The sequence below is a fragment of the Melopsittacus undulatus genome, chromosome 10, assembly GCF_012275295.1.
Source record: "Melopsittacus undulatus isolate bMelUnd1 chromosome 10, bMelUnd1.mat.Z, whole genome shotgun sequence".
Lineage (NCBI taxonomy): Eukaryota > Metazoa > Chordata > Aves > Psittaciformes > Psittaculidae > Melopsittacus > Melopsittacus undulatus.
In genome coordinates this window covers 10,851,924-10,878,090 of record NC_047536.1, presented here as the reverse complement: position 1 = coordinate 10,878,090, position 26,167 = coordinate 10,851,924, and the positions used below count along the sequence as shown (strand labels likewise).

Below are 26,167 nucleotides of genomic sequence, written 5' to 3'. Positions count from 1 at the left end.
CCTCTTCTTCCAAGTGCAAGCAAGTTTCAGTGTAGCAGGGAAAAAAGCCTATCCAACAAACTCAATGTAAAAATCCTTGCAGAAAAGTACACAAGGAACACTTTTCCATGCTGACGAGCATTATACATTTTAATTCTTACACTGTATCTTCATGGGTTAAAGACCCATAATTAGAGATGAGGACACAAGTGCTATTCTCCATACTAGTAATATTAAAGCACATTCAAGCTTTCAGTGTTGCATAAATCTAGGACAGGACTTGGCACAGCCCAGGATTTGCAGGCATTTACACTGGCAGTTCTTTCACTTCTTGTTAGCATTTAATAAGACTGTGGAAAAAGACTTGATGCAGATACAGCTTTACACTCCAAGACCACAGCCTGGATGCTCAGCAGCCTCTCCAACAAGCAGTATATCATACCTGCTTTCATTGGGATACTTAAAGCAGGACTTTGAAGTTCACAAGTGAGTGGTACATGTCCATCCTTTTTCCCAGACAGACTGCAGGTCAAAAACCCAGCACGTGGTGCCCCGAGTAATCTCCATTTCCAACCTCTTCCTCCCAATGCAGTGCACCCTTCTGCAGGTCTCTACATGCTCTTTGAAGGTCAGCTTACGTATCTGGCACTGAAATCCATTTAGGGGAAAAAACCCCACCACAAACAACAAAACAACTGCAACAGCTAACAGCTTCCCCGCAGCTAAGAACAAAACACTACAGAAGAACTTACCATGACACTTAGAGTTATACTAGTCACATTACATTTAGACTTTCATTCATCTATTCAGCAACACTAAGCACAGTGTTTTTAAGGGAGTTAATTTATACCTTAAGCTTTTAAAAAAATACTTAAAAAATAATGTAACTCTAGATGAAGCACTCATAAGTAGTGCAACAACTAGCTTGAGAACACAGTATGTTCCAACAGTTGAACAAGATTTCAGAATCAGTTGGTATTTATGTAGAAGTATTTCAAGGCTGTCATCCTCAATAAGCCACCTCTAAAATTCCATCAACAGCCAGATCTTCAAGACAGTAACTCACAACATGCTCCTAGAAAAGGCATCAGACCCACAGGTTGTCAAGCAAAGATTATTTCAGATATGACAAATCACAGGATTGTTACAGACAAAGCAAGCCTATTTACCTACCTTTTTAAAAATACAAATATACAACATACGTATTTAGCATTAAAGAAAATTTTTCAAGTACTTTCCATAAAGTTGATGTGACACGTTGCATATCCAAGCTTTTTAAAAGGTACATCCTAAACCAACTGATAGTTTCTTTGATTAGAATGAAGTATAATACATGTCACATTCACTAATTCCTGTACAGTATCCATCTGATCATTTACAAAAGTGATCAGAGGGACAGAACACCTCTCCTATTAGGAAAGCCTGAAAGAGTTGGGGTTCCTCAGCCTGGACAAGACTCTTGAGAAGACCTTATTGCCACCTTTCAGTACTTAAAGGGGGCTTAAGAAAGATGGAGACAGACTTTTTAATAAAACCAGTATCAACAGGGCAAGGGATAATGGTTTCAAACTAAAAGAAGGCAGATTCAGACTAGACAAAAGGAAGAAATCTTTTACACTGAGGTTGGTGAAGAACTGGCACAGGTTGTCCAGACAGGGGTGGATGCCCCATCCCTGGAAACAATCAAGGTCAGGCTGGACTGGGCTCTGAGCAATCAGATCTAATTGAAGATATCCCTGCTCATTGCAGAGGGGTTGGCCTAGATGACCTTCAGAGGTCTCTTCCAACCCAAACTGTTCTACAGCTCTGTGATTTTTATTTTGAGCTTTCTAAAGGGGCCTGAAACACAGCAGTACAACAGTTTCCTTCTAATAACTGTTTTATACAGAATAGCATGCTTTAACTAATACAACACAGATATTCTACATCATCAGTTTTCTTAGCAAACACATGTGTTTTATCATATTCATCCTCTTTGTTCACCACCTTCCTTCTACCAAATACACAAATGACAAGAGGAGGAACTCCTCAGCAGAACCTCCATGAAGACATTTAACTAATTTGCACCACACCACAGCATCACAAACCAGCTCCAGCAGCTCTCACACCATCTTGCAGACATTCTTAACACCTCATCTTTGCTGTACTCACCACCTTCCCTTGACTGCTTACTTAGGGACAATTCTCTCTGGGAACAACCCACATGGCACAACCATGTATCATTCCAGCACTTGAGTCAAATCTCTAAATCTTTCGTTCTTACTGTAGCCCATGACTCACCTTCAGAGAATTAAACAGAGTTTATTATGCAGTCTTTTATTCCTCTAGTACTCTATAAATAGTCTAAGAATACCTGTTTACTGTATCTGCATTTAAGCTCTGCCATGTTCTTTACCTTATTCTATCACATGAAAGTTTGCTCCTTGGCCACATGATGATGTACATTTTACTGTAAAATGAAAACATTTTACAGGGCAGTAACTGCACTCCAACAGTCATCTTACACATGAATATTTCAGAAGTGAGTGAACTAAAATACATAAGAATTCACTGAAGTAGTGGAAAAAAAAAAGGTCTAAATACAAACCACATGATGAGAAGATTACTGTCACATCTGTGCCTTTAAAACAGAGGGCTCCAAACAGCACAGATGGTTATAACACTACACAGGGAAGCAGCACAAGACAGCCAAGGTTACTGCAGAAGCTTGAGCAATGAATTCCACTGTTCCAGAGTTTGGGCTGGAATATAAATGTTCACTTTGAAGCGGTCGTTTGCTCTAATCGTTGGATTTTGAAGAGAGGGAGAGTGAGAGACATTTGAAGTAGTTCCCTTTCACTCTTATTTACAATTCTCTCTTGTGACTTGATAAGAGAGAGATTTCAACACACTTCATATTGCAACATTTGCATTTTTGCTGCAGAGGCCCTATTCCCAAAGTGGTTCCAACCTCATTTTTGTCGACAACACCTCTGCCAAAAAAAAGGCAAATAATTCATTACCAAACCATCTCATTGCCTAGAAGGAAGACAAAAGCTCAGAATCAGACATACCAGCGGTAATAGTCTATTCCCTTTGTTCTTGCCCAAACAAATAATGTAATTAGTGTATGGTATAAATAAGATTCTACTTAACAAAAAAAAAAAAAAGACCAGGAAATGAAATTTCTCACAGTGGCTTTCTCATCTAAATCATTACATTCTGTTTTCATTTGCACTTCCTCTGTCAGGAAAAAACATGATGTTAGAGCATACATCCCTTTGGAGAGATCCTCCACACACACTCTTGACAGTCTGAAAAACAGTCATCCTACTGGGTAGCCTTCAGACGTGGGTTAACAGTAACTAACGCCCACTTACATCTAAAGCTTTTTGAGCTCTGTACCTACAATGAGCATTCCCCTCCCCTGATTTAGGCTGTGCTTGCTATTTTTGCTCTTGGGACTTGGTGTATTGTCCCTTTTGACTCACCAAGTACGTTTCTTTTCAAGTGTAAGCAGAGCAGACTCAGAGAAGCCCAATTCCTGCCCCAGTAAAGAAACCATTCTAATGCACATTATAAAAAGATACAGACAAGAGAGAATAAACTCCTTCCTGAATACAGTCATAGTGCCCTTATGCCAGGCCACCAACAAACAGAACTGTACCATTATGCTTCAAGCTATAAGGAGCCCAACAGAAGACATTCTGCCAACCTTACAAATATACAGCCCCCACACACAGTACTTATTCAAGAGCACCAGGACACAGAGAACTTCTACTGCCTCTCGTGTAAGATGTTACATATTCAGGCCCCATTGAATAAACTGTGAATCACAGAAGCACAGAATGGTTTAGGCTGGAAAGGATATCAAGACCATCCAGTTCCAACATCCTGCCTTGGGCAGGGACACCTCACACTAGACCATGTCGCCCAAGGCTCTGTCCAACCTGGCCTTGAACACTGCCAGGGATGGGGCATTTACCACGTATTTGGGTAACCTGTTCATGTGCCTCACCACCTTCACGTAAAGAATTTCTTCTTTACATCATACCTGAACTTTCCCTCTTTAAGTTTAAACCCATTGCCCCTTGTCATATCACTGCAGTCCCTGATGAAAGGTCCTTCTCCAGTATCCTCTTAAGCCCCCTTCAGATACTGGAAGGCTGCTATGAGGTCTTCACGCAGCTTCTCTTCTTGAGGCTGAACAGCCCAAACTTTCTTAGCCTGTCGTCATACGGGCTATATTGTAAACACAATAATAAGTACAAAAGCTAAGCTAAACATGCTAGAACACATGTATTAACTATCTCATGAACTCATTTACAACTTGTTGATTCAGCTACATGAAAACCTCTCACTGTGCAATACTCATTGTTACTGTAAGCAGCAACTCAGTCTGCTTTTCAGCAATCTCTCTCCATGTATGTACCACCAAGGTGTTTCCCAGCTTCTCTCACCCCATATTACCACTTTGCAGACTCAGGTGTCTGAGTTTTATTGACATCCTACAAACAATGGAGGCTTCTGGAGCAAGATCAAAGTTGCAACCCATCCTCTTTATGAAACATTTTAGTGCTCATTTGCATGATTACAGTTCCCTTGTGTCCACACTATTACTCAGTTTACTGCAGGTTTAGTCTAAAAATGAGAACTCTGCACATGAAAGAGTTCATAGCATTTCTTAATAAAACCACACCATCTGGTGGAGTGCCAAAAAGAGCACAGTAATTTGGATTCTACCAGGAAATTAATTTGGCAAGCCCTAACTTCCAACTCACCCATATCTTAAAAGGGTAAAGGGTCCAGCTTACAAGAACTTGCAAAGCAACTTGCTGTGAAGCAGCAAGTTGTGATCCACAGAATACCATCAAAACTCCTGTCTCCGTACAGGATCAATGCATGACTGAGTCATTCCATCTCAGCCTCACCTTTGACTGTCCTTATTTCAGTTAATTCAGACAACTATCTGGCCACAACATAAAAATACCAGTAACACAGGACAGACTTCTGAAAGACTATTTGATATGGCAGAAGTATTAAAACAACACCTGGCACCTTTATTTTCAGTGTTTAATTCTAAGGATAACCAGTCACCAGACTGGTCACACAAGAATTTTCAGAGAGATTTAATGTATTGTCTGTCTAAATCATCTGTCCTGAAAGCAGATGATTATTAAGAGATGCACTTTAGAGCTCACTTTAGTTAAAGACACAATGCAGATGTTACTAGGAAGATTCTGTGGCCTATTCACCAGAGGGCAGCTCAAGCCTAGAAAGAACCCTAACTGCCAGTTATTTTTAAGTCAAGTAAAACAAGAGACAAAAAGCTCTTGTACATCCTCAATTCATACTAAGCATCCTTTGCAGAATGACTCAGCTAAAGGCAGTCTTCTGAATTGACTGGGACAGCTATGCTGTCCTGAGAGTGACTAGTTCTTCATCTGCTCTGTTACAAAAAGCAATGTCATGCAGAATGTCTGCCACTGGGCAAAATGACCTCTCCTGCATCAGAGGTGGCTCCAACACACAGCTCATGCAAAATTCACTCCACTGAAAACAACACAGAAATAAGCCGTTCAGAGAGCATTAAGTGCTCTCAGTTTAAAGCAGCCACTGAGGCACTAGTATTACTCTACCATAAAGGATAGCTTTCATCTATCTTGTCTCACCACTGCCAACTGATACCTGTTCAAGACAGCATAAGCATAGTAGGACTTAACATGTATAGCATTTTGAAGAAGTGATGTTTTTGCATGGTGATGCCAAGGCACAGCTCCTCCTTATCCTCCCCCTCAGCTACAGCTGATGGAATAAATGTTACTAAATCCAAGTAGTTCCACACTTCGAAGCAATGTGTCCTTCAGAAAACGCTGAAAAATCAGTTCTGAACTAAGAAAGCACACATCTAAACACACTTACACACAAGGAAATTAGTGTTTACCCAGTCATGGCACCGTGCAACTATAAACAGAGCTCAGAAATCCTGTTATCAACATCTGCACATCTCAGTGAAAATAATGCCAACAAAACAATTTACTCATTACTGTGGTACCGTCATCAGTCCCAACAGCTGTTTCTTGAATTTTTAAATGCACAACAGATCGGGCACTCTAAAGTATAAATAATCCAAGAAATGAGCTCCTTACAGAGATTTGCAGTATTCTCTAAACAAATCAAATGGACTTCTAGTTCTGCCATATGATTCAAGTAGTGTTCCTGTAACATAGCATACTTAATGATCAGAATTCTGGGACTAATTACAGTCATGGAGAACTTGAAGAGCACTGGAAAGAACACAGAAGTGGAACCATAAAAACAGAAATGTTCACAATGTATCCTAAATTGCAAACACAAATTGCCACGTTGCCATGAGACTGGTACTCAAGAGTCCACTGAACCTCAACATTTTAAGTGCCTCCTTTCAAGCAAGCCGCTATTGGCTTTTAACAAAAAGCAATGGAAGCTGCCAAGGAGAGATACCAGCTTAATACAGAAAAATTACCTGCAAATATCCATATGCTGAGAAAGCTGTTCAGTAAAAGCTATGACACTAAGGCAGCAGTACATGAACTGGCAGTTCCTAGAGCTGGAAAGAGGAAAGAAAGGGTACAAAGGGTACACTGTGTTCTAAAGCACTGTGGAATCCCCACCCAATTCTGCATCTACCAACTGCATTTTATCCAAGAACAGAATACGAAGACATAGCAAGTAATTTTTTAAGAAATTAAGACCAACCCCATGTCATAAAATTGCATTTGATTAAAAATAGCTACAGTTTAATATAGTATCTCTCAGAAAATCATCATACTAACCATTTATCTAAACACTTTTGGCAAGTGTAAGATAAAAGACATGGCAGAGCAAACTCAGAGATGCTGAATCTGAGAGTATCTCTCATCTTTATATGCATTAACTGCATTTACACATCTAGTCATGCATCCTCTTCTTACAGTTTTGGGAAATTTGTCTCTGGAATGAACTGTGATTGCTTCTTTATTCTCACACTGAAGCTTCACATGGCACTTCTTAATGTGTTTGTATCAGAGTACTGTATCTTTCCTTTTAAGAGAAAAGGCATCCCAGAAAAAGCAATCCAAATAAAAGATCTTCTAATTAATGCACAAGAGCTTAAAGAAAAGGGAGCAGACCAAGCAGAGGGCAAACAGAAAGCACAATGGCAGTAAACTCAGGTTTCTCCTCCCTGACCCCCCTTTATAGAGGCAGCATTCATAAGTACTTCACACCCAGCAAGTGATGTGACCAAGCAACTTACTAACCTCACAGCTCAAGAACAGAGTTGTGAAGATGACACACCTTACACCTAGTCCAAGCATTTAAGTAGCCCTTTACTTTTTTTCACTGAGAATTCATTTTTTTGTGTGTGTGTGTAATGACAAGGAATATAATTCAAGATAAACCGTTCTTATTTTTATTCTTAGGTAGGAAAACACTATGAATTTAGTGCAATTCTGTGCCTCTAGCTTGACAGTGACTTAAATTCTAAATCTGATTATGATTACAGGTTAAGCTTGTGACTTCTCTTCCCATCTAGCCCAGTGTTTACCAGTTAGCACAAATAGCACTCCTTTGCCCTTCACAGGAGGAAATTATGTGGTTTCAACTGTTTCCACCTTCTTCATCAAAAGAATGAAAAAAACAAACAAAAACTCAAAAACAACCAACCAATCAAAAAACTGTCTTTGCAGAGCCACTCAACAGTGCAGAAGAAAACACTCAAGCCTGGCAGTAAATGGGCTGGACTACCCTACACAGAGGTTTGACATAAAAGGCATTTTAGTTAGCACAGATTTTCCCTGACACAGAGGCTATTCTAAATTTACACAAAATTATTATAATGAAATCTTAATGAAACCACATTATACCTTTAACAGTTGTGGACAAAGACATTCATTTGCTTTTTAAGCTGCTTTCCCAGATCCTTCTACCTGGTAACAGCATATCAACTAGCAGAATTCTATCTGGTAATACAGCACACTGCATGCAATTTACCACATCCTCTCTCTACTGTTTGCTTTGCTTTATACGTATTAAGTTAAATTTCATGCAGTTGAACCCATGGCTGAGTGGTTACCAGCACTGAATAGTTTCCCTCACTGAAGTAGATAAGGTCTGCTTCATGAAAAGATATGAAAGGGAAAAGCTGTATCAAAGGACAAATTGCATCCTAGAGGCTTTTATTATATTCCCAGTACTGCTGGCTGGAATGTGAATTACACTCTCTTAACAAAAACAACTGGCTTTCCAAACTTTAAGTCAAATGGATGCAAGAAAATAAGTGCATTTAAACAGAAAAGATATCCCTGGTAACCCTCAGTGCTGAGCAAATTTCCAACTTTGTATCCTTAGTTTCAGGAAATGGTTCACTATATCAGACTTGGTACAGTTTATTGATTTTTATGGCTCTCTAATCAAATAGTACCTTGAGCATCTGCCCAAGATAGATGCACCCAATTTCCTAAGGTGCTAGAAGCACTTCTATGATATGGTATCTTACACTGCCTATATAAGAAATTCAATGATTTTTTGATATTGCGAAAGGCACTTGCTGATACTGTGCTATATAACTGCAAATATGAACAGAGCATTTTTTCTTCTCCTAAATAAAACAGATTAGCATGTTGAAACATATCCATGGGAAATTGTTATTTAAATTACATACTGGCAGTTAATTTCCCTCAGTATATCTTCAAAGAAGCTTGATTTCCCAAACTGGTGAAAAAGTACTTTGTTTTCATTACAAATCAAATTTATATATTTTGATGTCATTTTAATTAAGGTTATACTGTAACCTGATGTAACTAAATCTACATAAAATCATGTGTAGGCATGCAAATTGATTTATCCCAGCCTCACACTGATGCAGCTTAAAATCACCTCAATGCTCAGGGAACCATAACGAATCAACTTCATTTTAAAAATACTGGCAAAGTTTTGTCACTAAAAATTGCCTGAAAATATTTTAAAACACGTAACTTGTTTGATGATTTAGAAGTCCTTCTTGATCAGTTGGAGCAGTAAAAGTACAGACACCCAAACTGTAAAAGCAAAAAGTGAAACTGTTGAGGGATTGTGTACCAGCATAAAAGCACCACTTACATGATGAGCACAAAGTCAGAATCCCCTAGCTTAGTACTAAAATAGCACCCAGGTGAGAAATTCTTCATTAACAATACACCCATCAAAAGTGCTATAGAGGGAGTCATTATCTCAAGGGAATTAAGGGAGGACAAGGTTGTCAATTGGCTATAAAGAGGGGCTCTGTCACAGCTGGAAATTACCACTGACACATCTTGACAGCCTACTGCACAACTTTTAGTGCTGTGCTAGAAACTGAACTGATAAACTGATTTCTAGAAGATACTTATGGGCATACAAACAGATGAGCAAGGCAGCCCACCATAGTCCTGTGTCACACAATACCAGCAACAAGCAAGTATTCTCTCCACAAACATATGAAAACAGCACAGAATTGTAACACCAGCTTTTTGCACTAGAAGTACACTTCCATCATGATGAAGTGGAGCCATAACAAAGAAAGCCCCATGTATTTTTAATGGCAGTAAATAATTCCCAGAATAAAGAGTCACATGCCAACACCTAGGAAATCAGAATTAAAAACCTGGACAGGCCACTTCAAAAATACACAGTCCTCCAACTCCTTAAGTAAAGGGTGTTTTCTTTACCTGACTCCAGTACATCTTTATCCTCCAAAGCCATCTACAAGGAAGAAACACCACAGAGTGGGAAAATTATATGCTAGCCATTTCTCTCCAAGCTAGGTAGTACTCATGCAGATGTCAGTGGCTATCACCCTCAACAGCCTGGATCAAATCCCTAATTAACCCCATGTGCAGATGAATCACATACCCACCTGGAAAGCAGGTCCCAGAACATCAACCTTTTCATCTCCCAAAATCAAACGTCTAGCATTCCAGAGCTAGACTTGCAGGCCAAGGTTCAAATCTCAGCTCCCTGAGCTGTGCTAGAAATTTCATCCATTTATCTACTACACAAGGACTTGTTACCTGCTCTAATCCACTCACAGCATATATACAGTTCACATGGTTCTAAACTGAAGAGCTGTATCCATGCAGCAGTGAAAGCTAACCTTCTGGTGCTGTGATCACAGTCCAAACTAGGCAACCTTTTCCCTAATCTCTTGTTTGATGACAGTGATATAAATTACAATACTTCTTGCCTGCACAGCATTTTACAGCAGCCTTCTCATCAGACACTGGCCAAAGTCACTGTGCTATTCTTTCAGGGCACAGATCCTGTTTCCAGACACTATTTACATTATCAAGGCTAAACATCAAAGTTGAGTAAAAGACCTTAGACTGGATTTTTACAGCTAATATAAACAGACTCAAGCAGAACTGTAATGAATATATCATCATGTTATTTATTGTAATCAATATATTATCACACTAGTACCAAGTTCTTAAGATTCTCATAGTAAGCAAACTGGTATTTACTACAGCAGTGTTTTCTCTCAAACTCATGTACACTTACCCACATAATGCATATTAAGGGCCAAGTACTTGTACTGGAAGAGAGGGTTGTTGTGCAGGCTACTTCTTTGGATCTGCTGGAAGAATGAGCTGACATCCCATCTGTACAAGACATCCAACAACATGATGCTTGGGACCCTTAGGGCCACATTTAACACTGCCTCCAACTTCTCCTTTGCAGCCATTCTCTTCCCTTTCTGTGAACTGGCAGCAGACTGTAAATAGCACAAGAGAGAGAAGAGTAATCACATCAATCTCACTGTACAAACAGCTATTAGGCTTTGTGATCATATGAATGGGGCTTCCTGTGTGGCCACAAATGACTGAATGAATCAACTGAGTTAAATTCATATCCAGACAGGACAACTTCCATTTTTGCTATATAAAGGTCAATTTGCTAGCAATTTTTCCATGGTAATACTATAACATGGGGGGAGATTAATTTCATTAACATGGTCAAAGGGCATATACTGAATAAACCTTAATTCTTATTTGCAATAATTTTGCATTCAAAACCTCAGCTGAAAGGCAGTAATGTATTAGATGTTACATAAACACGAACACAATAAGCTTCAAAAAGCAAATACCCAATAAGCTTTAGAAAGCAACCACCAACAAAATTCAGACACTACATCTACTTAGCTGAACTCTATGCGTCTCAAATAAAATAACCACTTACTAAAGAGTTCTTAAAACATTTCAGCTTCACTTCCTCAATGCAAACTAAAATTAATAATTTCCCAATATCTAAGCTTTTAAAAAATAATTTACAGCATTCATTAACATCTAGTTTATGTATTTGTGGAATTAGGACCAACAATGCAACTATGCTACTCATTTTAACATAATTTATACAAAAAAAAGACCATCTCCTCACTCCACAGTACTAGAAGGTAATTTAATTTTGAAGCTTGCCATCAAAGAAGATAGATGATGTAAGACAAAGAAGTGTGCTCCTTTTTTTTTTTTAACAGGAAAAAACACTGGTCCACAACAGCATCTCTAAAGAGATCTAGTCAGCAACAGGACCATTCTGAAGAGCAAAAGGATCAGTTTCCACATCCTGTCAGGGCACTGCTTTCAGCTGAGACTGACAGTTGTTCCTAAATGAAATGTGCTGTTCTTGCCACATGCCACCTTCCCACCCTAGGAGCAGAATTCACCCCAGGCAGTAGCTGGAGGCCACCAATTATATATGTTCTACTACAGAAGTGCAGCTGTAGTATTCAAGGCCAAGGTGGGATGATCCAGCAAGTTTTTACCCACAAGCAGCCTTTCAAACAAGTAAAAACAACTACCTGCAGCACAATCACTCCCTCAATGAAATCAGAGTTAAAAAGAGGTTCCTGATCCCAATTATTAGGGGGACAACTGGAGAGAACTGCAACCTGACTCAAGAAACAGAAAAATCTGCACTTGGAAACACACTTTGAAAATGAAGTTTTAAAGGACATTATTCATATTGTCCTTGTGTAAGTTCTAAAGGCTTTTGCAGTTATGCAAGTTCTACACTATCAAGCCAATGTGGAAGTTCAGCATGAAATGAAACCATGCTAACAGACAGAAACAAAACCAAAAATCTTCCTGCTTGTACAGGGACACCCATACACTATCCTCATGTGAAGTTTTATTTGTGTTGCTGTGCCCTAGATGACACCATAAACTGACCATGTGCACACCTAAGGCCACACTGACACTTATCAAGGCACAATGATGTAAAATTAATTCAGCTCAGGAAGTCAGGACAGATCAAAACTGAGATCTGGCTCAGTAAACCACAGGGCTGCTGCTTATCATTTAGTCCACAGTCTTCCAAGTTATGTAAATGCACTTTTTATAGAGCTCTTGCAACAGCTCTATAAACCCCAAAGACAGCACTTCCTTTCTCTCACAGAGGAAGCGCGTCCCCACTACACTGGACATCCCACACAATCAAAGGGTCAGCCAGAGACTACATACATTCAGAATGACCAACCAAAACCACTGCACAAGCAGCTACTACAGAATACTCGCATTCATCATTTAGTGTGAAAACGGAGTTTAAACATGCTATTGTACAAACAAAAGTTGGGAGCTATACAGATAGTATACACCGAGTTTTGCCAGGCTGAGTACTGAACTACAAGCTTATGCTCAGCACAGAGCTTAAACAATTCATACACAAATATTTTAAATGTCCTGGCATTCTCAAAAATCTTTGGGTTTGCCAAGTTTGCAAACTCATTAAAACTTTGAAATTCAGCTGCCTCCTGGTGTTTTGTTAGGGCTCAGGGTGGGTGGGAACTGACTTACAGGTTTTCACTCTGTCATAAAATACCCATGAAAAGTGACAGGCAGCACCTAATCTCAAAATACATTCTCGTAACTGTCAAACCTTTTCCAGTCACCAACAACAACCAAATATGTAGGACAAGAAGGAAATTTTCACTTTCCTTAATTACTCCAAATGTAGAATTCTACGGACAACTTCTAATACTGAAAGCTGATTGAGGTTCAGCACATCCAAATTAGGCTGACAAATGTTACTTCCCAAATTCACAAGCACATACTTGAGAATGGAAGAGAACTGGAAAGGACAGTATCTATGTATCTAATACAGCCATCCAAATTTCAAATCCTGCTAAAACAAAAGCAAAACAAATTCTGAAAACCACATTATGTCGCAATGGATAGGCCATGAGAAGCAGCCAATGCAGCATATTCTGTCACCAACTGACAAAGCATCCAATACAAATAAGGAACCCTTTAAAATTAACTCCACTAGAAATGCGGATGTGTTAAATAAAGCCTTGGTTGTAATTGCTGCCAAGTTCTAACAGAACATAGTACAGGCAAGCAACAAAGTCCATTGCTCTAAGCTCATTATATTGTAAAGAGCTCTCACAATACATTATTTTGATTGGTATAAAAACAAACAAACCCAAAAAACCCACCACGACATTAAACCTCTAAAACCTGTAGATAAATGATGATGACAGGAGTTGCTGGATGCTCATACATTAGGAAAAAATAGGTCACTGCTGTACATAGCCAAAAAACTGACTTAAGAGCAGGAGTGGGAAGCCACTTATTTGAGTTTCAAAAGTGTTTCCCATGTTTTCATACATCTCCCTCTTCCAGATCAAGATAAGAGAAGGAAAATCTTAGGAAAAATATCTTTGTTAACCTCAGCTGCCAACTGAGTACCACGGAGCTGGTACTTGCATACATTCCCCCCCCCCCCCCATAAAATGGGGAGGAGAATCAGAAAAAAAGTAAAACCCAGGGTTGAGACAAGAACATTTTAATAACTTGAATGTAATAAAATATAGTAACTGTAATTAAAAGAGGGGGAAGAAAAGCCAAAACCCAAGACAGACAAGTGATGCACTATACAATTGCTCCTGGCCAACTCCCCCCAGTTTCTATACTGAGCATGATGGGCTACAGTATGGAATATCCCTTGGAGTAGTTCAGGTCTGCTATCCTGTCTCTGCTCCTTTCTTGACTTCTTGTGCGCCTGCTCATTGGCAGGGCATGAGAGACTGAAAAGTCCTTGATCAGGGCAAACACTACATAGCAGCTGCTAAAACATCAGTATGCCCAATGCTGGGCTGGGCAGAGCCTTGGCTGACATGGTTTAGTGTGAGGTGCCCCTGCCCATGGTAGGAGGGTTGGAACTAGATGATCTTAAAGTCATTTCCAACCCTAACTGTTCCATGACTCTGTGTTACCAACATTATTCTCAGACTACATCTGAAGCACAGCACTGCACCTGCTACTAGAAAAAAATTAACTCTACCCCAGTCAAAATCAGAACAAAGAACTTCAGGCTTCATATCCTATGTGAATGCTAGCATAGTTGAGCTATTTGACCAAAATCACCTTTTAAAAACTCCCCATTATAACTGACTGCTCATAGAAACATTTTTGGTTTTAACAACATAGTCCTTTACAAAAATTACTCCCTCACCTGACATAGCCTTTTTGTCAAAACCATACTTCTGATTAGCTTTAAACAGCAGAACTGGCAAATCAAAATATTTATAAGTGTTTGCATATATATATATGTATATATATATATATATGTTTGTATAAAACCACCATAAGCCTGTCCCAGCTCATGCCATTAGCAAAATAGATTAGCAGTAAACACAGAGAAAAAATGACCCAAAACCTCAACGATGACATGTTTTCTTTTTAACAAAATTTTCTTTCTGAGGATTTGCCATCACATAAAATGTTACCATTTCAGCTGAAGCTGTGAAATATGCCACTTAAACCAGCTTAACTGTTGTTTATGCACCAACATAAATAGAAATCTATTGCATCACAGGCAGAAAATACTCACTGCTAAAGCAGTACAAGAGGCTGCACAAAATCTGCATCCATTTATCCAAGCAGGTGCAAAATTTCATTAACAGACTAGAGTTTCTACATTTAGAAAAGCATTAATAGTAAAGTTATTTACTAGTTACAGAAATACACTGGAATATCTGCAAATTTAAGAGTTATTCTAATATTATGACCACCAAAAATCACCACGTAAAGATGCAAAAATTCCAGTCAGGATCAGAACTTCAAAACCAGACTTGATTCTGCAACTTTCAGCCTAACATCTGTGAACAAACTGCTCATTCTCCTACAGGACTGGAACCAAAAATACTTGGTAAGATTGATTAGACACCAAAAGCGACAATTTCAATTTCTGTTCCTCACATCTATGAAATTCTAAGTCCTTTGTTACCTAGCAGACTTTGATCTGTAATCCAGTCCTAGCTAAAGCTTTTTATTTTCCTATTGGATAAACTTTGCTAGACTTTCTTAGACTTTCACCCTTAAAGAGGGTGAAAAAGAAAAAAAAATAAATTCAAACCAAAATATGTAACTCCTACCTGTAACTATAGAAAAGTTCAGCGTCACAGTTCAAAAACTAAAATTAGACCATATCAGGTGGGCTGGATTCACATACTCCCCAGAGCCCCTCCTTCTATATGCCTGTCCTGTTCTTGGAAGCAAATTTAAAGGAATTTGAAGTAAAGAAGAATCCCATTCTTCAGAGCCATAGATCTTTGTATCATCAGTTTGGCAGGGAGAAAACAGAGAGTAAAAGGGAAGGGACAGGACAAAAAGATCTATCAGTTACGCACTTAGAAAATAATTTCCCTGTGTGAGTCTGTATCAAAAAATCCCCTAGAACTCCAGAGAGTATGTGAGTCATGGAACCATCAAAACAGCTCCTTCCCATATAGTCAGCAGCAAGGAAAGCAGAAGATGTCTTGCTCCCATACAATTTAAATTGGCTAACAAGGATAGCTCTCTAAGATTTCTGCTGAGAAGGCCAGATACAATGAGAGTACCAAATGCACTAATGAAACAGTGAAACATTGCAGACAGGTGTGGTAGTACTGTCATCAGCATTCGGTTAGCACTTCCAATACTACTCAGGTTCTGTAGTTTACACTAGAGTAGTTCAGTCATTTCAAATAAACAGAAAGTATTTAGCCCTCAATTTAAGGATTTAGAGAGAATCAGGCACCAAGGACTCCTCGATTCTGCTGTGTAAGAAATTAACAAGAATAAACTTTTTTTTTCTCCTTTTCCCCCCCATCAGGTCTAACAATACCGACTGCTTTAGAGATGCTGTGATGGTGTGACTGGAGAACTGTCACTTCTACCTAGAAAACAAACTAATTCCTCAATTCCTACTCACCCAAGCATCACTCCATTGTGAAGTGTGGCCCAGGTAAGGTTAATCATTCCAAAATAATACATAACATACTTTGTGAAAAAATAGCTTTTACTGCAAATCAAATTAGGTCAACCTCTTACCTGTCCATAGGTACTTATGTGAACACATATTCACATTAAAGACATACGATAACGAACAAAACCAACTAGAGATAGTTAACTATATTAGAAGGAAAACCTGCATTTCCAACTGTCATTAATTTTAGCAAGCTTCTTATGAGAGAGAAGAAAATCAATTTGGGAAATGAGGATATGTATCACAGAGCTGTTAAGTTAGGTTTTCTTTAAAGATTTATTTCTGGGGTACGTGGATACACTGTGAGCAGTTCCAGTACGCTCAATTATAGAGCAAATGTATAATTTATAGTCAGCCTATAAAATATCCCATATTTTTTATTTTTCATAATGAGCAGGTAAGACCTGGGAACTGAACTCATGGGCCAACACACGTTAACAAAGGTTAACAAATCCATCAGGTACTCAGCAAAATCTCTCTGGATTCCAACAGAATCGTCACTCTGCCCGAATATGATCAGCTCAAATACAGCCACACTAAGAGGGATTGCTTGTAATTTTTTAGATCAGAGACTTGCATTGGGCACCTGAATGACAGGAATCCAAGTCATTAAAATAAAAATATAACTAATTATAACTTTAAGTAAACTCAATCTTCAGGGAAAAAAAACGAATCTAGATCAAATCCACAAACTGAAGTGCTCTGAGGTCCTTTTTGACTCTATGGTTTCTTCCCAGCCCCAGGTTTGGTTTATTAACTAGTTATTCAGCATTTTTTTTTCTGCCATCACAGCCATGTTTGCAAGCCTACACCTACAATCCTGCCTCACCACATTTGTATCAGCACATTCTGAGAAAATCTGGGCAGCAATCCCAAAGCGCCTCTGCAGAGGAGAGAATACCCAGAGGACCTGCAAGAGCACTAATGACAGCCCAAGATGATGCAGTCTGTGACAACCCACCCCAAAGAATGGATTACAGAAAGACCAGCAATAGAAGTGAAGCTGGCAGACCCCATCAACCTCACAAAAAACCCTGCAAGCCAAATGTGTTATCAGGATGAACTTACATGACAGGATGAAATATGTTCCATTATCCACAGTTGCTCATTTAGTTTTTAGCCATTTCAGATACAGACAGAGCCTGTGCTTAGAATCTGCAATGCCAAGACTAGTTACCTCACTGGTAAGAAGTTAAAATACAAAATAAGACTTTAAAGATTTTTCTAGGTCAATAACTGATAAAGTTTCCATTGCTGCTGCTGTTGCCTTAGCTATTTGAGGTGTGTAAATAAAGAGCATCAGCCTCCAGGCCTGTGAAATAGGCAGCTTAGCTTCCTGCAGTACCAGACTCCTGTGACAGAAAGATCAAACAAATGGTAAAAATACGGAGAAAAGTCCCTTTTAACACATTCAAACTCAAGACATGTAACCAAAAAAATTTTCCAGAAAAACTCTATGAGATGAAGTATCCACTTCTGAATGTTCCTTTCAAGTATGCAACTAATTACAAAGCAGCAGGGCTTCTCTGAAGTGAAAGGAAATGTCATAAAAGCAAAGGCAGGGCAACTGGCACAAATCTCTGAATCATATTGAAGGCACCAGACATGAACATGCACTTAAAAAGCAAAACGACAGTAAACTGTCCACTCTATAACCACATGAAACGTTGCCAGGTGTATCTGGAGCTAAAAATGGATTCAGGGAGTAAATCAACATACAAATATAAACAGATCCAGAGGACTGGAAAAGAAGCCATACACATGTCTGTGTAAAGGAGGAAACCGACTCAAGCTGAGCTAAGAGCTTAGAGAATGTTTTGAGAGCACAACACAAAACACTAAGCAGGCTTATACCACTTTCCATGACACACCCATTTGTACACATCGTCTTGGCACCATGTGCCCTTCTGCATCTGCATCATGGAGCCCAGCTGTTAAACCAGAGTGAGATACTGATCTCTTTCCACCATCACCAAAGGAAGGAATTCCCCTGTATTTCTTCCAACACATGCTACTTGGTTTATACCTCCATCAGAATTGGGATGTTCTACCTTCAGTAGCTCCTCACAAAACTGACATAAACAAGGTGAATCCTGTGTTTTGGACAAGCAGCAGCTCTATGTTTTGACAATCCTTCCACATAATGGTGGTCACAAAGACAACTATTTCCTAATGCTAATGAGTTTAGGAATTAAAGCCTTTCATGACATTAGGGTTCAAACACCAGCAGCTGAATACAATAATTACTAAGGCTAACTAGAAAAAAAAGAGATAGTTTCTTACACAGCTCCTTATTAAAGGTAACTGGCAAAAATAAGCCAAGGTTACAGATAAGCCAAAGTTACAGGGTGCAATAGCTTAACAGCTCTCACCTTAAATAAATTTCAATGTTTAAATCTACATTCATTAACCTAAAAAGTTATCAAAGACCGTAATTAAAAATTATTTCCCTCTTTCCCTCCTAACTTTGGTCTCTAGGGGTGCATTACACACACAAAAAAATCCTAACACTATTTTAACTAAAAGTATCCAAGCCCACAAAACAAGTTAACAGAAAGTCCTGTACTAAAAATTGAAGAAACAAATACAGCAGCACCTTCAGAGTTTTTTTTAAAAGGACGTATTTTGAATAAGATCACAAATGGCTAATATTTATGAGTCAAACACATTACCAGAATCTTTTTCACTGGCAATCTTTTGCCTATAATGCCTATTCTCCCTTATTTACCAATACCCACATGCATTAAACAGAAAACCCCACCTTTTTTTTCCACTTTATTCTCCCAATCACATTCTTTAAGCTCCAGGCCCACACACACCCCCAAAAAGGGCAGTGCAACCAAGAGATAAGAATCCCTCTGAGCACAACCATGTCCCAAGCGTACTTAGTGCCCAAAGCTACTCTCGTTCACATAAAAAGAAATTAAAATTCTCATCACAAACCTTATTTTAAAAGACTACAGAAGGTCTCCAAAAAATCGCCTAACATGACATAAGTAGGAAAGATAGCACAAGCCCCGTTCTTCACGCCACGGAGGCTGGTTCTTACATAAGCATTACCATATGCTCCAGGGCCCGTCTCCAGCAGGCAATGGCCGGGCCTCCCCACTGCCCGCCCGGCTCCCAGCACACGGCACCGCTCCGCCGCTCACCCGCACGGCGTACAGCGCCGGCACACCAGGAAAGCGGTGTGGGAATACCGACAGCTGGCTGCGGGAAACAGAAAGCAAGGCCAGACCCCAGGGAGGGAGGGGAGCACCTCGGTCACGGCTGCAGTACCGAGCAACTCATCCCCGGGGCCCCAGGCAAGCCGCGCCGCCAGGCCGAGCACACGTACATGCAGGCTCAACGGCCACCCTTCCGACGCCCTCCGTACACCCTCCCAAACGGGCGACTTATTTCCTGTCTGCCGCCAGCGCGGCGAAACCCTCGCGTTCAGCCCCGACGCTGCAGAGAGTCCCTCGCATCCTCCCCCGGGCCCCGCGCAGCTCCGCCGCCTCTGAACTCTAGTAACCCCCGCACAGCTCGCTGCGAGCCGCTGCCGGCGGAGGGAGGGGAGCGAGAGGAGGAGGATGAAGGGGGGCGGTGGTCACTGAGCGCAGGAGAGGCCCGGGTAGCCCCGCACACACGTGAAGCACCGGGGTGCGTGCAGGGGCGCCCTGAGGGGCGGGGGACGGGCACGCGCGTGCCTGAGGCGGCGGGTGGGGAAATCACCTGGCCCGGCGAGTTCGCCGCCGCCTCCTCCTCCTCCTCCTGCTGCTGCTCCCCGGTGTCGCGGCGGAGCTCCGCTCCTCACAGCGACGACTGTGGCGGCGGCTCGGTGCCCGGCGGCAGAGCGGCTCCTCGAGGCACCATGGCTGCGCCGCGCACGCCTCACGGCGCCGACACCTCACGTCCCTACAGACAGACAGCCATTGCCCCGCTGCTTGCGCGCGCGCGCCCCCCCCCCCCGATCCGCGCATGCGCCTGCTCCACCAGCAGCGCAGCACCGCCCCACCCGGGACCGCTGGCGGTGGGCAGCGCGCGGGGTCCGTTCCTACGTTACAAACGTGCGCAGGGAAACGGGGCAGAACGTGCTTTTTGAGCGGCAGCCACCGGTTTGAGGCGGAAAGCGCCGTTTTGGACGTTAGTTGCCCCTAATGCCGGCTACCCCCGCACCACGCTGCTAAAACACACCCTGGAAAAGGCAGAGGGTTAAGTTCCGTGGGGAGAGCAGGGTTTGGGTTCTGGGTCCTCCCGGGACGTGAGGACTCGCCAGGCAGCTGCGAGTCTGGAAGATGACTCACAAAGGCCGGTCAGCAAGATCTGAGGTGGCGTCTCGGCAGATGCTTAAAAAGCAGCTCTGCTATTTTAATAATACTCTTCACTGGCCTTATGGAACACAAAGAGCTGCATTGATTTCAAATGCTAAGGTTGTCTCTGTGCTTTTTTCCAGTGGTGTACTGTGGAAGCTACAGTCACCTTTGGTGTGAGATCAAATAGAAAATACCGGGCTTTTTGTGCCTCTGCACTGACATTTTCAGCTGGAGACCTGTGCTGGAGCAGCTCAGCACAGCTCCGCTCGCTGTTCAGGAGCTCACACCTCACACCCTGTGCTCACAGACCTTGCATGAAAAGTCCCTCTAATGCGGACCCATTCTGTGAAGGCTGCATGGCCAGGCCACAGCATACTAAAGAAAAATCATGATTCAAGAGAAATAATGTTTTTTACCTTAGTATTTGAAAAAATTACAAAGCCACATTGTCTGGGACAAGAAAAAAAGCTGCAGTGAGGAATGAGGGAATACACTGAACTGGAAAATCCTGTAGTTCACAAGGGTTGGGCCAGCCAACTTTGTAATTGCCTTTTTCCATCCATCTCTAATGAGAACTGGAACATTCATAAGCGTGGGTATTAACAATGTGTAGCCTCAACACAATGTCTTTAACTGTGTGAAGTAAAGATAATAAAATAAGGGGGTTGGGTGCCCATCCATGTTCTGCTTTGCAAAATTACCCTTGTCTGAATACCCAAAGGTTTTCCAAACACCAGAAGAAAAAAGCAGTTTGAATGTGCCTGTGTTAACTTCTACCAAATTAATTAATCCAGGACCTGTCCTCTCCCCAACTCCGGTCAGGCTGGAGTGCAGCAGAAAGGAGCCCAAAGGGCACAACTGACAGAGTTCTCCTAGACATAAACCTTTGCTCCAGCACCATAGGGGAGCTCAGCTTATTGATACAATTCTTCACAAGCTTCAGATTTACGTGTTGTTTTTAAAATAACAAGCTTTTATATTGTAAACCTTTTCATTTAAAGCTATCAGTTCATACATTGATTCCCTGGATTCCCTAATTCAGTAATTCTTCTCTTTAGACAGAACAAATATGCATGTTCAGCCAAACTAAGGACATGCATCTCCATGTGGTTATTGCTCACAAGTACTCTTTGCTCTGGTCAGACTCACGAGGTTTATGGAGACCCTTCTGCACAGGGCTTCTCTCGCTCCCCTACGTGGTTAGCTTCCTCCTTTGTCACTTAACATGTCCCTGCACTACAAGTGCTTCAAGCTATAGTTTTATGCATCTTTTTATTAATTGTGCCACTATCACCTAATTCTTCTGCTATATCTGGGGTAAACACACTGCTCCAAACCCTGGACTCCTGCAGTCCATGGGAAAACAATGGCTTCACAGCCTCCAGCTGCTCCATTGTTCCTGGCTCTGCTGCAGCACTGCTCACCAGCACCTGCTGGTATTCTGCTTCTTACCACAGGGACTCTGACCCAGCTGCCATTCTAGGTGTAAGAACTGCAGCTTTATTTCTAGGGCTTACTTGTCTTCTCATGCCATCCATGGAATAAAAAATCATGAGCTGCTTCTTTTCTGTTCTTTGTGGGCTTGGTTCAATGCCAGCTGAGGTCAGGGTGATGGTGCAGGATCTGCACATTCCACCACCTGTCTGCAGTACTACTCAGAAAAAAAGCAAGCGGCAGAGAGACACAAATAGATGTTCACAACTGCAGGTGGCAACAGGTACTTAGAGGAGATGGAGTGGAAACCTCTTGCTATTTTAGAAGTAATTATATAATGAAAATATTGTAGCAAGTCACCAAACTTCTTGCTTCACTTTGCAAGCAAATAAGAACTGAACCCCACCTTTACTTCATGTTACCATCTCTCAGCACTTAACTGTGAAAATATGTTCCTCCACAAAAGCACAGGTTCTCTATTGGGCAGAGCAGGTATGTGGTGTTAGCACTGGCTTGTCAGGCATGTCTTTTGAAAAGCACCTCAACTTTCTGCCTCATTTATCTGGAATTTTAAAAGCCTTTCCGTCATTTGACACTGGGTGGCTAAGAATTCTGAACTCAATGACTGTTTATTTCTCATTATTAACAGAGGCATTTGGATTCCAAACATTCAGTGATCAGCACCAAAGACTGATGGGGGCCACTGTGGTGACATCTCATTAAAACTCTCAAAAGCCCTTCTCCAAGTTCAGATATTGTGGAAGCTTCATTTGTCCATGTGGATGGACAAACGCCAGAACCCCAAACTGCTTACAAGAAAATTCTTCATAAGAATTCTCACAAGCAGGAAAATAGGCTGACATAGGACACTGCATGCCTAAAGTGGACGGTAAACATGGGCAGTTTTATTTGAAGCTTTTTACAAGCCATTGTTTCAAAAACGAAAGATCAGACATACATATGTATAAGCAAAGAAACAACAGGTAGGTTATATTGCATCAAGTCAGACAAAAGTTAAATAAAGCAAGAATTAAGGTTGCCTGCAAAACCTAATCTGGTGCCTCATGCGGATGCCTTACAATGGTGATGGCAGCCAGCCCTCAAAGCCTTTGTGCTCTCTTCTTGTAATTTTATTCCATTCACTACATGAAGAAACAAGTAAATTTTTAATTGCTGCAGAAACACATACCCAGACACAGGCATTGGGAGCATTACTGGGACCCACAAGGGCAAAAGAGCTGGTGCATCTCTTTCACTGATTTACCTTCTCTCACTCCATAGCCCCATCTCAGAAATTCCCCAGCTTTTCCCTATCTGTGACCCTATTTCCTAAATTTCTCCCCATCACTTAGCTTCTCATTGACTCTCATTTTGCCTCTCATTCTCACTGCTTTTCAGAGCTTTTTCTAGCCATTCAGCTAGTTCCACTTTCTCAATTTCATATTTATTTTCACTCTTCAGGAAACACGCAGTATCTCTGATAATTATATATCTCATATGATTACATACATTGTTACCACTTTTATAACACTGGAAAGCACTGACTCCAAACAAATGAACAGCTGCTGTGATTTATAACTTACCTAAAGGAAAGCCATACCAATCTCTGTGTTGAGATGCTGGAGAGCTGGGTGGTGATGTAAGGAAAGTGATGAATTAGGTTTTGTTCAGCAAACAAAAGCATCACAGTTCTCTCCCGAGATCCCTTGCCAGTAAGGCATAATCTGAAATACAAAGAATTGAAGTAAATAAAATAAAAATAATTGGGCTGAATAGTGACAGAAGAATAACAGTTGCATTCAGAAAGTGGAAATCATTCGGTATACTGGTACGAGCATCTAGTATTTATAGCATCTCACAGTGCCAACATTAACTAAATAATCCTGGAAAAAACCTGCTGTTATGAAACTATATAAATATTATTCTAACCTTCACTTTACTGATAAGGAAGCTGACACAGAGACTTATTGTATTAGTGATAACTTGAAAACGGGTTTCATTTCAAACTTGAGAGATTGCCATGTCTCTAACAGAGCTGCCAGCTGCTAAAGCACACCACATTACTGAACACTGGAAATTCAGCTCTTGGTGTCTGCATTCCAAAGCTACATTGCTAGGGCACAGTGATGGCAGTGTCCAGTAAACCATGGTGTCTGGTGTGGCACACCAAAGTGGTCATGAACAGCACAGGCAACTTGCACATGCAACTGCATTAGGCTGGAACCGCTTGGACGGTACAGACTTGAAGAGTCTGACATTCTTAGACATCACTGCTTTTACTGCCTCTTAGAACAAATTATGAAAGGAGAAGAGAAACTGGGGAAAAGTAAGAAAAGTATTGTAACAAATAGAACTGTAGAATAGCTAGGATTGGAAAGAAACTTAAGATCATTTGGTTCCAAGCCCCTGCTATGGGGGACACCTCACATTAGAACATATTGCCCAAAGCTCTGTCCAACCTGACCCTGAACACTGCCATGGATGGAGCATTTACCACTTCCTTAGGCAACCTGTTCCAGTGCCTAACCACCCACACAGTAAAGAACTTCTTCCTTATATCTACCCTGAACTTCCCCCCTTTTTAAAACCATCACCCCTTGTCCTGTATCTACAATCCCTGATGAAAAGTCCATCTCCAGTATCCTTGTAGGCCCCCTTCAGATATTGGAAGGCTGCTATAGTAAATAATATAGTAAATAATAGCAAAAACAGTCAAGAGAGGAAATAAAAAAGCATAAAAGAGATCAAAATACACTGGTACCACAGTGTATTTTAAGGCTTCTTCTATTCCTAGTGGAGAACATGGGCTCTGCTCTAGATTTTTTCCTAACATGGGTTCAATTTAGAATTGCAGTAGAGAGACTGGGGTATAGTCATATGAGTTTTCTAAACAAAAAAGAAATGTGGGGAAAGGAAAACAAGGTGCAAAATCTTAAAGTCTGGGATGTGGCTCATTCACAGCCTGCATCACATTAACATCCGCACTGACTCTCCACCATTAAAGTCACAGAACAGAACAACTATTTAGCATCTCTCAGCCTGGCAATACCATCATTGTGTGCTTTCTCACTCGTAAGATCCCATACAGATGTGACAATCTTTCTCTTAAATCTCAAAGCAACTTTTTGATCTTTCCATACAGTTTTCAACTTTAAATGATGATTTTAAAGGATTCTTACCTAGCATCCCCTAGAGTTGCTAGTAGGAATTTTGCTCCTACATGCAGCATGAATAGAAATTTAGGAGATGAGCTCCTGGGCTTCAGCAGTTATGCACAGAAGCATATTCCTCAAAACACTTGCTGTGAACATGAGCTACTGGAAGGGATCCAGAAGGCATCAGTTTGACGTGCATTCATTTCATTTCACCCTGGCGCATCCCAGGACATAATGCACACCAAGGTGAAAGGCAACATGCATTTGCTTTATAAGTCCCCCAATGCTTTTCCTTTCTCCTTGTTCTGCTACTTTACCACAGTGCAAATCCAGAATACCACCATAAAACAAACTCCTGAGTACAAAGATGATGCTGTTTGGACTCTGAACTATAATTACACAGCCTTAGTCAAATTACTGTACCACTTTGTCCTTATTACAGTTGGGATTGAGCACCACCATGCGTTTTCACAGCTAAGTAAAAGGACATATTTGTCTGTGCCACAAGAATGTGGGCAGGATCAGAGCACTTTTCAACAGTGCCTAGCAGAAGGAAATCCTAGTCATAGCTCAAGATACTAAAACACCAGTATCGTATCAGAAATTAAATATGCATAAATACTTACACTTCTTCATATTACTCCTCAAACAGAAAAAAAAAACCCAACAACCAAACCCTACTGCCTCCTCAAGAGAGCTTTTTAAAAGCGAAGCAGAAAGTAATTAAAACATATTTTAAAAAGATTCCAGGGAAGTGGTAACACTATATATCATTTTCATAGCTTGAATTTTCAAATAGGCCTGGAGGGTGCATAGTTATATGACAGGGTGTGACTTTAATTAGGAGTTGTAGCTCTGGAAACTTTCCAGCACTACTGTAATATGCTGCCTGTGTGCAGAGGACAACTGTGTACCATTAAAGGAAAAAGCAAACCCTTCATGACCAAGATATGCACACAGTGACTGGTTTTACATGGATTTAAGTGCAGTCAAAAGCTAAACTTGACATAAACAGTCACTGAGCAGTCTCCAATTTGTACCAGT

General features: G+C 40.9%; 2 protein-coding genes across 6 annotated transcripts in view; one reads left to right on the top strand and one right to left on the bottom strand.

Moving 5' to 3' along the window:
- Positions 1–26,167, bottom strand: part of RNF145 (ring finger protein 145) — a 52,197-nt gene that overhangs the window by 25,060 nt on the left and 970 nt on the right. The window contains exons 2-3 of one of the 5 annotated variants that reach the window (XM_031047330.2): positions 23,552–23,692; positions 10,495–10,708 (exon numbers count right to left, since the gene is read on the bottom strand). In XM_031047330.2, the coding sequence (XP_030903190.2) occupies positions 10,495–10,678 (184 nt within the window). In that variant the 5' untranslated portion in view covers positions 10,679–10,708; positions 23,552–23,692. Of the gene's footprint in view, positions 1–10,494; positions 10,709–19,182; positions 19,556–19,576; positions 19,864–19,953; positions 20,159–23,551; positions 23,693–26,167 lie in introns of those variants that run through there. The other 4 variants (XM_005147317.3, XM_031047331.2, XM_031047328.2 and 1 more) reach the window with 4 other exon arrangements.
- On the top strand, positions 19,331–20,323 carry LOC117436749 (basic salivary proline-rich protein 3-like). Its single transcript, XM_034066964.1, has one exon. The coding sequence runs from the start codon at positions 19,331–19,333 to the stop codon at positions 20,321–20,323; it is 993 nt and encodes a 330-aa protein (XP_033922855.1).

Excerpts from the sequence above, each read along its gene's own strand:
- LOC117436749 (XM_034066964.1), top strand. The coding sequence starts at position 19,331 with ATGGCCGGGCCTCCCCACTGCCCGCCCGGCTCCCAGCACACGGCACCG.